This window comes from Tamandua tetradactyla, chromosome 3 (assembly GCF_023851605.1).
Source record: "Tamandua tetradactyla isolate mTamTet1 chromosome 3, mTamTet1.pri, whole genome shotgun sequence".
Lineage (NCBI taxonomy): Eukaryota > Metazoa > Chordata > Mammalia > Pilosa > Myrmecophagidae > Tamandua > Tamandua tetradactyla.
In genome coordinates this window covers 11,353,368-11,365,871 of record NC_135329.1, presented here as the reverse complement: position 1 = coordinate 11,365,871, position 12,504 = coordinate 11,353,368, and the positions used below count along the sequence as shown (strand labels likewise).

The window sequence follows — 12,504 nt, the reverse complement described above, 5'->3', positions numbered from 1 at the left end:
GAAGCCCGCGCGAGCACACACACACACACACACACCACGCTCTTAGCAAAAAGTAGACTTTTATTACAGCAGCAACTGAGGCGAATCGAATGGCAACCCCTCCCCCCCGCGGGCCGCCACCGCAGCACCACCCTTCTCTTCTGTCCGTCCGCCCCACGGGGCGGTAGGACTCACTCCCCAGGGCCCTGCGCCTCCTCTCCACGCAGGCCGGGGGGGGGGGGGGGGGGGACGGCGGATTGGCGACAAGCCCCCAGCTTGAGGCCGGCTACTGAGAAGGCCCAGGCCCGCGTCTGTGCAAAACAAGTAAACAAAGTGCAGAGGGGAGGAAGAAAAGGGGAGGGGCAGGAGGATGCTCAGGACCAGGCTCTCCCTGAGCCCTCCTGAATAAGAAAGGAGGGACAGGGCTTCGCAGGGTAATACTGACTGAGGGGGAGGGGTAGGAGGGCCATCACGGGTCTAGTGACAGCCACAGCTCAGATGGGGGCTTGGCCCGGTAAGCTCTAGGAGGAGACGGTGACAGCGGCTGAGTTGAGGGTGCTGTTCCTGGCAAAATTGAACTTGTTCAGGGTCTCCTCTAGCAGAGAAGTCAGTCGGCTCTGGTCAGCCTGGGGGAGAAGAGCTTATGAGACTGGCTGTGAGGAAAGGAAAGGAGAGGGCAGGGGCAGATGGAAGCAGGAAGCTCACCTCACTAATGAAGCCCAGCTGCACCAGCTCAGCGGCCAACTCCGGGATGTTCTCGTCTGATAGCCAGAGACCAGGAGGTGAGGAGGGGATGGGAGAGAGGGACCAGAACTCTTAAAATAGCCTAGCTGGGTTACCCGATCTGGGAAAAACTATCGGACACACCTGCCAATTTTAGGGATTAGGATACCCTTTTTTTTTTTTTTTTTTTTTGCATGGACAGGCACCAGGAACCAAACCCAGGTCTCTGGTATGGCAGGTGAGAACTCTGCCTGCTGAGCCACCATGGCCCTATCCATTCTTCTTGTGGGTCAGTGTGCTACTACTGCCTTATCACCTTCCCCACCCCTGAACATGTCCCTCACAGATAAGACTCATGGACTTTCCATCCTCAGAGCAAAAGGAGAGACTCACTTGGCATCAGGTCACAGCTCAGATGCCGGTTCAATTTGTCCTCCAGCTTCAGCAGAAGTGTCAGCTGAGGGAAACAACAGTCAGAAAATGAGACTCCTCTTCCCCATCCTCTGGCCACCCACCTCTAGGTGGCCCTGGCCCTCACTTACATGGTGCTTGACTCCCTCCTCCACCGACTCAATGTTGCACTGCATCAGCACCACCTAGAGAGAGCACAGAGACCAGCACTAAAGGGAACAGCCCTCAGGGCATGGGTGCCAGGGAGAAGAAATACATTCCTCCCTTGAAAGGACAGAATCTTACTGAAGGTGTCCTCCACCCCCCCATCCCTTGTACCATGACCTCAGCCACACAGCCCCCACCTTACGGGTCTCCACTTCAGCGGGTTCGGGCGTTGGAGTCTTGACAGAGGGAGGCACCACGGGTGACGTCACCTCCTCCTGCTGTGGCTGCTGGCGCCGAGGCAGCCCAAAGGCCGTCAGGGGGTAGATGCCATTCCTGAAAAGAGATGAAGAGGGGGCATGTGGGCTCTGCAAATGCTTCAGCACACCCACCCCTGCTTCCTCAAGGAAGCCTATCTTCTTTTCTCTCACCTCACATCTTCAAGGAACTTATCCAATTCCAGAGCTGGTGACTGAGAGTACCTGGAGGAGAAAAGAGAGAAGGTGGTAGGAAGTAAACAAGCAAAAGAGCACATATGACCAGAGAAAGGGCAGTTTATAGAACCTCAAGGTGGGACTGATCAATCCACCCCTTTCAGAGCCTCCCAATTAGTTCACTCACAAAGTCTGAACCGGTTCTCGTCCTGGTCCTGCTGGGATTTCAGCCAGTACAGCACTAGTGTCCATGTTTTTGGTGATCTCCTCCAGAGCATTCTCTGGAATCATGTCTGGAGGGTGGGATGGAATAGATGTCACAGAGGAACAGACAAATTAAGACTCCTTAATGTCACAGAAGGCAAAGGGGTCCTGTGGGGTAAAGACTCCTTTGGCAGCAGAAGGGGAAAGAGAGCATGCTGGTGATAGCTACAAGACTCCATGGAAGAAAATTCCTAACAGGGCCAAGGGGACTCACGTTGGTGTCCCACAATGCAGTGGGCAGCAAGGAGTTTCAGGGAAGGCACCTCAAACAGTGCTGGGTGGAACAGAAGTTCTCTGGCTGTCGGTCTGCGAGCAGGCTCAGACTGCAGGCACTTCTGAATGAATTCCTAGAAAAGGAAGCAGGAACTTAGGAAGCAGGAACTTGAGCAGGCATGCGCAAGCACTCCATCATGTTTATTCTCCTGCCTTTTTAGGGCTCTCATTGTCCTCAGCACCAGGCTTTGTCTATCCTAGACATTCAGTGCTTACCAAGTGAATAAACTGATATATGTATCTGAAAGGGCTTTAAAACTCTAAGGTTCTCTAGGAAAGATTTCACGCTATCTGATTTTAATTATTTTTCTACTCTCCAACCACAAGCCTGCTTTCTTCTTTACTGTTCAAACCTATTTTCTACCTCTCTGCTTTATTTATTAGCCCACTTACTGCCTATCTTCCTCTCCAATCCTCAAAAAAAATTAGCTTCTCTCTACCCAATTTACCCAGTGTAGTCAGTAATATTCACCATCCTTTTTTACTTCTTAAGCCTAGCACCACAATTTCTTTTTGCGACTTAATCATTTATTGAATCCACTGGATTCCATCATGCTTCTTCTAAACCCTCCCTGTTTACCCCTGGGAGGTTCTATGACCATTAGCCTGCTTTTGTACTTTCAGTCTTGGATACCAACGAGATTATAAAAGCCCACGCTAATGACAAACTAGAAACTTTTGCCACATTATTCTCAAGACTTCCCATTTGTCTTCCTTTTTCTCCTGTTCTATATTACATTAATCAACAAGTCACAAACTTGCCTTCTTGTCTGTACCTTCCTGTCCAGCTTTTACTTATATAATCTATCTACTGATTCACAACCTTCATATCCTTTAAATCTTAGCTCATTTTTTCAGGGCACTTCCTCTAGCTAAAATAATAAATACAAACCAGATGACCTGATTTGACGAATTCACACTGATCAATTTGTTTAAAAATATCAAGATGGTTGTCTGAGAGTATATACCAATTGCCTGGGGAAAACCATCAAATGAATTTACCTCCACGTAGACATATCTAGTTAACACACAACCCGTAATTCCAACTGTGCCCACCTTAACCCCCACCTGTGTGTGTGTGCACGCACATGCACAAAAAAAAAACATGGTAGGCACTATCAAGGGAAATGGAAATTTTATCTGCTTTAATCTAGCCTTTCTGCTTTATGTTGTCTTGCTCTTATAAGTACAACCTGAAGACATTTGAAAGTTAGTTAAGGAGAGAGTGATCTGAAGACCCTCACCCTCTGTAATGGGTCTTCTAGAAGCTGGATGGCACTGCTGATGGCTTCCTGTGGCACATATGAGGACTCTCCGTTGCCTTGTATCTCCAGCACTGCCATCTACAATACACAGAAATAAAAAGAAAAGGGGGCGGGCCGCGGTGGCTCAGCGGGCAAAGTGCTTGCCTGCCATGCCGGAGGACCTCGGTTCGATTCCCGGCCCCAGCCCATGTAAAAAAAAAACAAAAACAAACAAACAAAATACAATAAAACAAGAAAATGTTTAAAGATGTTTCCCTTTCTTCCTCCCTTCCTTCCTTCCTTCTCTCTGTCTTTCCTTCCCTTCCTCCCTCTAAAAAAAAAAAAAAAAAAAAAAAAAAAAAAAAAAAAAAAAGAAAAGGTAGAGGTCTAAGAACCTCAGTGTTCCCACAATCAGTCCCTCAAACCAACAGTTTCCTTCCATTTCCCTCTCCCCTCTTCTACTTTGACTGTATTTTTTTCCCTATCTTCTGTCTCCTCACCTCCAGTGCACACATGCCAAAGGAGTAGATGTCCACTGCTGTTGTCACATTAGTGACTTCTGAGGAAAACAGAGAAGACTTTGTTGAATAAAAGGACTAGGGGGAAAAGAGCAGAAATGAAAAAAAAATATTTGCTAGTAGAGGACTAGAAATTTTAGTTGTCACCCTCTATACTCAGGTTATAAGATGAAGAAACTGTGGGATGGGGACACCAGAGGAATTGGGATGCCTCACCTCCATACTCTGGTGCAAAGAAGTGTAAATTCTTCTGTTCTTCCCGACAAGTCTTCACGTGATTGTTGATAGTATCAGGAGCCACTGGGAGTAGGGGAGATACCCACAATCTGACCACCATCAATGAAGCTTAGTCTCACTCTAGAGGGCCCCAAGATCCAAACTCTCTCCTGAAGTCTCCTTTCTAACCCTCAATATGCACAAACCTATCCCCTTTTCTCCATCCTGAACTACAGACCAAACAGAAACACCATTTACCTCCCCTTTCTCAGGCCTACTGCTTCTCATCTAAGAGCTTTAACTCAGTAGCATCAGGGACTCCATCATAAATGAACAGGTACATGGGGGGTTTGAAATGGTCAAGGAGCAGCACAGGCTAAAGAAAAATTTCCACCTGTGGCCTGTTCACCTTCCGCGAAGCCCAAGTACATCTAATCCCCGATCACGTTAAAATATCTGGTTTTAGTTCTTCTATCCACCCTACAAATAGTGCAAAAACATAAGCAGCCCTTCCTATTCTGGGACAATTAGACCTTGGGAGCTTGGATTAAAAAGGGTAAGAAGCAAAACCCACAACAAAGTAGAAGGCCTCCTTTTCTCCTCATCACCTTGGCTGACAGAAACTCAAAAATATCTCCAAACTGAGCCAATACCCTTGAATCAGTTTCACTTTTAATGCACCAAAACTTTTTTAGACTCCTGCTCTATCCCCTTATTCCTTAACACTGCCTGCCACAGGACTGAATGAGGAACCAGGGCCGGGCCCAATCTGGACTCACTCAGATCATAAACAGTGACTACGAGTAACAGAGACTCTAGGAGCACAGTATGATTTGGGGAACCAGCCTAATAATGAGAAGGGAATACAAGTCCAGGAGGTAAGTGGCCAGCCAGACAGAATCCACAGGAAACAAGCAGGTTATGGAGGGGCAAGCAGGCGGACAGCTGGAAGGGCAGAAGCTAAGCAGGTGTAATTAGGCAGGGGAGGTAAGGGAATAGGGGCCTGCTCCCACGACTTTGGGCAGCCGCAAAGGGGAGCAGAGGGAGCACAAACAAGAGCCCCAAGTGGGGCAGAGGGAGCTCTCACCATTAGCAAAAATCCTATGAAATACTGTTGGGAACAGAGCAGCCCGTAAGCGGGAGGGAGGAAAACAGAGAAAAGTTGTGAGCGATGGAGCAGCCAAGCCCCAAACAAATGGATACACAAACAACACACAGACACTGCACACAGGAATGCTGAACACTGCACAGATACACAGCAAATGAAAGCACTCACAGCAGGCACAGCCTGGAACCTCCTTTGGTATGGTCTGGCCCCAGGGACTCAAATCAGACCTCATGACCATTTATCTTTCCCTTTCCCAATCTCCTATCACTATCTCTGTATTGTCCTGTCTTCCTCCAAAAGGGTACAGGATTAAACCCAATCCTTCTCCACTAACTGACTGTACTCGATGAATTACTCCCTTTCTCTTACTACCAACCTCAAAATTTTGCTCTGCTCTCTCTCCATTCCTTTTATCTTACCCCCATGGTTCCCAAATTCCCAAGGCTCCCCTGCCCAGAACCTCTCCCTCCCCTCACCAGAGCCAATCTTGATGAGTCCGTTGTGCTGGATGAAGATGGTGTCACAGGTCAGGTTCCCATGGATGATGGGGGGGTCACAGGAGTGCAGGTAGCTGTGGGGGCACTGGGCTGTTAGAGGGGCCACTGGGAAGTTAAGGGCAGGGGGAACCCAAGGGTTAAGAAGAGGGAAGGCCTCCTGCTGGTCTCCTCAAAAATAATCCCCACACTCTAAATCTCCATTATGCTGATCATTTAAAGAGGTGGACAAGCACTAGGAGAAAGAGGGAGGAGAGAGTGTCAAGGTTAGGGCATTAGGATGAACCCTTAAAAAAAAAAACCTACACGAGCCTAATCTTGACACTCTATTACTCGAAAAAAGTATGGAAGGGCAGAAAAGAGCAGCGCCCTGAAAATCATTTGGAGAAAATCAGGAAACTAACTCACCTGAGGGCAGAGAGGATTTGTGTGCACCACCGCTTCCATGCCTGGAAAAGAGTTTGACCAAGGGTCAGTCAGAGATAATCTCTTCTCTTAATAGTACCTGTTTCTTTATCCCTTCCTAATTAGCTTCATAAGTAGTGTAACTTACTCTAACCCCCCAAACAAGCCAAACACTTTGCCTCTCTCCATACCTTTTCATTCATAGTCTTATGATTCTTTTTGGTCTTCTTCAAAAATTGCTTAAGACTCCCAGATGACATGTATTCTGTGATAAAAATGACCTGGGGAGGCAAAGCACACAAATAAGGCCTTAGAGTGGAAACAGTCCTTTATCTGGTGATATATACACCAGACATATATATATTAAACTTCAAAGTTTATTTTGTTTTTAGCATCACTATCTTGGATTTAACAGGACCACGAAAGACTACTGAACAGTAAGAGCTATGGGGAGCAGAAAGCAAAAGAATTCACTCATTTCTGCCTTGTCTAAACCCAAACAAAAGGCACAGGTAGTAGCCAAAGCCCTACTCTCATCCCCACAGCAGCTAACTTTGGTTCTGTTTCAAAACTACCTTGTTTTAATCTCTAAATGTAAAAGAAACAATAAATGTAGCCATTCTTATTGCACTAAACTCAGGAAATACCAGGAAAGAGTTCTTACCCTGGCCTTATTCTCTTTAATGTCAGCCCAATACTTGTGAAACTTAACAATGTTGAGATGTTCCAACTGAATCAGATTATCAAATACAGCACGGACTTTTTCCTGGGAGTGAGGGAGACAATCCGATAAACAGGGTTCAGAAATCAATGTAATAATCCTGAAAAACCCATTACATCCCATTCTCTATCCCTCCCCAGTAATTATCTAACCCCAACACACTCTCCTCAGTCAGCTTTCCATTATCAATTCCACTTTAACGAAAGCTGTGTTCTAATCGCCCCAGGGCCCATCCTTTCACCATTACTTACCTCCTGTAGCTTGTAGTTCTTGCGTTCAGAGAACTGTACCTCATTCCACACAACCTCTACACCCTCCTCTGTATCCATGGCCAGGTATGCACTGTCAATACCTGGTACGTTCCGCTGATTCACCTGAGAATAAATTCAAATGAAAGGGAATTAAAATTAACTTACAAACTCTCTGATTCAATACAATTATCTTCTGCCAGCCCCCAACCTGTTGACGTTCACTCTGCCCACTTGAAAATTTTGCCCATGTGCCTTTTGGGCTCCCTCACTCCCTGCCCCAGTTCTCCTCTCTTAGTATTCATTTCTCAAGAGTGACAATACCACCACCTTACCTCTTCTCGCCTCTTCTGCCAGCGCCCACAAGGTGACTCTTCCAAGATCTCAGACTCATCTTCACTCTCTTCTTCCTCCTCTGGGGAAGCAGCCGAGGTTGTAGAGGTCACAGGAGGTGACACTGACGTCAGTCCAGGAGCTGAGGATGAGGATTCTACCTTTGGGTCTGAGCCACTGCTGAGTACTGTCTGGGACTCCCCCTCCGACATGCTGGAACCAACGCTCAGGCCTGCGTTGGTTGGAGCAAACATGGAGGAAGAAGGCAGAAAGGGTCAGGATAAATCTAAAGACTTAATCCTAGTAACTTAACCAGGGCCTCAAAGGAAAAACACATACCTTGTTTCCTTTAAACCCAAAATCAGAATTAGTCCTGTCTGAATGTTGAAACATTACACTCCTGACTTTAAACTAGAGAAGGGGAGTTACCATGGTTGAACACAACTCATGCATGAGTGGCGAACACAAGATTTAAGTGTTTTTAGTAAGGTCCAAGTGAACAATAAAATAGAGGACCCTACCCTTCTCAGCAAATACTCATTCAACAGCCTTTCCTTTCAGTTCTCTTCTGCCTCTATTTGCCCTGTGCTCAAGAACTAAGCTATATGGGCATGTTTGGAACAGTTCACTCCAGACTGCAAAATGTTCCACTCAACCAACCCTTAGGCTAGACTTGTAGTACCCCTAGCCAATTTATCCAGCTAGAACTAACAACCTTGACATTCATTATCCATCCCTCCTACACATACAACAAGGCTGCCAATCCATGATGAGGCTACCCTTGGGCCAGGTGACTGGCAATGGTTAGTGACCTCATCTCTGATGATGTCACCATACCTGTGATGTGAATGTGGCAGATGAGTATTGGTCAGCAACATTTTTTTTTCATTCATTCATTCAACAAATGTTTATTAAGCACTTACTTTGGGCCAAACACTAGGATAGGTGCTCAAGATACAACAGTGAACATATTAAACAAGATCTTCAGTCTCATGGAGCCACAAATTCAAGGCAGATCTAAGACTTTAAGCTTCTAGCTTTCATTTGATTCACACAGCTCAAAGGCTCTCACGTTTCCAATCTCTGGAATGGAATATCTCTGACATAGGTACTTCTCTTTCAAGTACAAATAACTCGAGATAGCCTTTGTAAGAAAAATTACTATACAGTATAACATTTTTTTTCAGGGACACAGTTACTTGGAAGAAGTTGCTAAGTATCACCAAATTGTCCAGAAAGTCACAAAACCACCACTGAATGTATTTCATACTCTTAAGAACAAAGGCTGTGAAGAAGTCAGAACCTGTGTGTGCTAGGTGCTCCAGTATGAAAGTAATATTCTATTGCCTCTCTTGGTCCATTTAGTCTGCCAGAAGCCTCCACATGAACACCAATCTTTCGAAAAGCCCATATTTCTCTTTAGAACTCTTGCCCATTTCTGCCCACTCCTGCCCTCAACTCACATTATTTTCAACACAAGTCAGATTTTGATTAGATAACACCAGTAAATACCAGGACACAACAAGCACTACGGAGAAACTCTGACAAGATACAGTCTTTCATCATGTTATTTTCTAGGTCCTTGCCTATTCTAGAGAGATTTCAGTCAGCCAGGAAAGCTATTAACTGCTTGCCTTAGTATACTCTACAAGAAACTGTAAGCTAGAGATCATTTTCCTTCTTCCCCTGAAAAGTAGCCAAGACAATGGAGAAGAAAGTTCATATGGGTTACTTCCTAGAGCAGCTACGTTCACTGAATGCATCTATAGAATCTGGAAGAGCTAAGTAAAATTTCCAGTAGGACTACAATAAGAAATATAAATGAAATTCAAATATAGAAAGCCTGTATCCAATGGGCTCTGAAGAAACTTCTGGACACAGGCCACAGACAACTAATTCACAGTAGGGCACAAGAGAAGCAAGCCTTCATCAGTCATAGAGACGCCCTTGGAATGAGCTTGCTCCTCCCTCCCCAAACTTCGCTTAGCTGGTAAAATGAGGGCAGTGCCGAGAACTTCACCTACTGGCAAAGAAACCTTTGCAACACCAGAAATTCTGCCTCATGGTCGCTGAGAGATTTAAAAGCGGTCGCATATGGAAAAGCTCACGTGATGCTGGGCCAGAAGTTGGCTAATAACTCGCTCAATTTACGTTCCTAAAGGGATCCTCCCGGCCACCTCCAGCCACCCCGGGCGGCAGAGCAAGTGTACTTCTGGGAAAAGTTTTTCTCGCAGACTTTCCCTGGTTGGACCGCAGCCCCTCAGCACGTCACCCCCCAGAAACGACTCGCAGGCTGCAGGCCTCCCGGCGGTCCTCACGTTGAACGGCCCAAGGAGGGCCCCTCAGACCCGCAGGTCGGTCCAGTCGGAAATGAGGCAAGCTCGGGGGAAGAAGGCCCCTTCAATTCCACACTCCAACAGGTCGGCCTGCCCGCCGTCCGGAAAGTAGCGCCCGCCTGGCCGGGCCTGGAGAGCGCGCGGCGGCCAGCTCCGCACCCGCCGCGCCCGCGGCGCCCGGAGAGGCGGAGGCCACGCCCCCCGCGCTGCCCCCGCGCTGCCCGCGCGCCCCCGCCGCGCTCTTCCCGCCGGGCCCCGCCCATCGGGCAGCCCGAGTTCCGAGCGAATGCCGGGGCCCTCCCGGCCCGCGCCGACAGAATTCTGGGCCCCCGCCGCCGCTGCCGCTGTCGGGGAGCCGGCGAGGGCCCGGAGGAGTGGGTGGGGCCCTGGCAGGCCGGCCCGGGCTCCCCAGTAAGCAGAGCCGCCTCCGAGCACCGGCCTGCCGGGCTCCAGCCGTCCCCGGCCTCGGACGCCGACCCTGCTGTGTGCTCGCCGGCCTCCCACCCGCGCCCCTCCCCACCCGCTCGCCCTCCAGGGCGCTCACCTCCGGACTCGGCGCCCCTCGGCCTGCGCTGCAGCTCGGGTTCCGGGGCCCGGGATCACAGCGACTCCCTCACAGCTGCGCTCCGCCGCGCAACCGAACTGCGGGCCCCGCCCTCGCGGCGTCCTGACCAACAGAGGGGCGGTGCCGCAGCGCCGTTAGGTTTCCATTGGCCGAGGCGGCGAGGGTGGGCGGTGCCGCGGGAGACTGCGCGTCCGAGGGTTGTCTCTGGTCGCGTCTTCTCCCCTTGAGCCGGTCCGGCCGTCACCCAGGGTTCGGCCTCCTCGGTGCCAACCCGGGCGCGTCTCTCTGTCCACTCCCCCGTTCAGTCCAGGTGCACCTGATGCTTCTGCTGGACGAAGGCCTTGCCTCTCTTCTCGAAGGCGCCATGACACTTCCAACCCGACCGAAAGACAAAAGGAGCGAAAGACGTAGCCGCAGTCCAAGTGGAGCGCTCGCCCATCTTCATTATTTGGGCAGGAGACAGTCCCCAGCACCAGTTCTTGAGAAAGCTTTTTTTAAAAAATCACAACGCATGTACACTGAAAATTAATAATTGCGTTTTGTGATTGCATAGCACTGATGTTTGCAGAAACTTTGCAGCTTTTCACAAACAGCTCATTCGATACCCGTAAGATGACATTGAAATTACTCATATCTCCAGTTCACAAATGCAAAAAACTGAATCAGAGACACTAAACTATTTACCCGAAGCTAAGTTGATAGGGGGCCAAGTCTAGAGTCTGAAACAGATTCATCAAGCCTTCCTTGAAAAGGTGACTGGAAAAAAATTTAAGATTAGCTGGAAGGAGGGGGGAAGAATGGACGGTAGATTCGAGGTGAGTCCACTGATCTGCGAAAACTAAAAGGTGGAACCTGAAGGATGGAAGCGCACACTACCGTTAGACATATGAGGAGGGAAGATGAATCGGTCATCAGAACTTGAGAATGTCATAATCGCCAAATGTCACTGTCCTTAAAAGGGAATCTCTAAACCTACTCTTCTGGGAAGAAGAAAAAAAAAAAACCGTCTCTGGCAGAAGTCTCATTTTTTCATCTCTTTACCTCAAAATATTTATTTTTAGTATATAGCCACCCTTTCATCCTTTACTTGATTCTTTTACCTTTGAAAGAAAGCTCGAGCACCCTTTTAGGAAACCTGTTGACACTTATGGGCCCTCTTTTGGATTAAAAAAAAAATGCATTTGCCCTACAAATTTAGCACACAATTTCAGGTAGCTGAGGTTAAGATTCTTTGTTCTAATCTCAAAGGAAAAGGTGCGCCTTCTTCCCAGGTTACCCTCTTCTCCTTGTGGGCTGTAAAGCTGTGAACACCTGGCCCATGGTAAGCATTCATTAAATATCACTTGATGCCATCATTATACTTTCCCATTTTCCTCTCTCTGGGACCTTAGCATTAACTTCCCTCTCAATATGACAGGAGATCATTTGGCATCTTCCAGCTCTCTTTTTAACCTGCCTTTCATGTTTAAAATGTTCACATACTTTCTTCCTACTGCCTGCATTTTCATCACCCCATTAATTGTTTTTCCTGCTTTATTTATAAGAACAGTAACGTGCTTACTGTAAAAAGTCAAAATATTTAACATAGAAACAATACTTAATATGTATATAGTAGCTTCTAAGTGCTAAGCACTGTTTTCATTGCCTTACAACTGATATTAACTCATTTAAGCCTCATCTCAATCCTATGAATTAGCAATTACCATAGAAAGTGAAAATCTTTTATAATCATACTTCCCAGAAACAATTAAGACTTGAATGTATATTTCTCCATGTTTCTTTTTCTATGAGTATAAAATTTTAAAGTAAAACCAATTTTACACTGCATAATCTTTCTCAATTTACTTTTACTTTTTTCCATGACAGCATATATAGTATTAAATTTTTAACAATTGCCAACGTTTATTTAATTAATATCTGCCAGTGGGCACTGGAGTTTATTTCCAATATTTATTATTATAAATAAAGATTTTAAAATGTTTATTGTCCTAATTGGTAAAACAAGTAACAAACAGTGGGCTTAACAATAGAAATTTATTGCTTCATGTTTTCAGAGGCTGGAAGGTATCTTCTGCCTGGCTGGCAATC

The 12,504-nt window shown here is 47.1% G+C and overlaps 1 protein-coding gene across 5 annotated transcripts in view; it reads right to left on the bottom strand.

Annotated features, from left to right (window-relative positions):
- Positions 1–42: 42 nt before the first annotated feature.
- NRBP1 (nuclear receptor binding protein 1) overlaps positions 43–12,504 on the bottom strand; it is a 40,026-nt gene continuing 27,564 nt past the window's right edge. Inside the window, exons 1-18 of one of the 5 annotated variants that reach the window (XM_077152426.1) lie at positions 10,396–10,527; positions 7,518–7,747; positions 7,186–7,308; positions 6,878–6,979; positions 6,405–6,494; positions 6,217–6,257; positions 5,791–5,885; positions 4,207–4,290; positions 3,973–4,031; positions 3,473–3,571; positions 2,170–2,302; positions 1,879–1,984; positions 1,689–1,739; positions 1,458–1,593; positions 1,245–1,298; positions 1,096–1,159; positions 685–740; positions 43–605 (exon numbers count right to left, since the gene is read on the bottom strand). In XM_077152426.1, coding sequence (XP_077008541.1) covers positions 501–605; positions 685–740; positions 1,096–1,159; positions 1,245–1,298; positions 1,458–1,593; positions 1,689–1,739; positions 1,879–1,984; positions 2,170–2,302; positions 3,473–3,571; positions 3,973–4,031; positions 4,207–4,290; positions 5,791–5,885; positions 6,217–6,257; positions 6,405–6,494; positions 6,878–6,979; positions 7,186–7,308; positions 7,518–7,727 — 1,608 coding nt within the window. In that variant the 5' untranslated portion in view covers positions 7,728–7,747; positions 10,396–10,527 and the 3' untranslated portion in view covers positions 43–500. Of the gene's footprint in view, positions 606–684; positions 741–1,095; positions 1,160–1,244; positions 1,299–1,457; positions 1,594–1,688; positions 1,740–1,878; positions 1,985–2,169; positions 2,303–3,472; positions 3,572–3,972; positions 4,032–4,206; positions 4,291–5,790; positions 5,886–6,216; positions 6,258–6,404; positions 6,495–6,877; positions 6,980–7,185; positions 7,309–7,517; positions 7,748–9,539; positions 9,788–9,833; positions 10,017–10,395; positions 10,528–12,504 lie in introns of those variants that run through there. The other 4 variants (XM_077152427.1, XM_077152425.1, XM_077152429.1 and 1 more) reach the window with 4 other exon arrangements.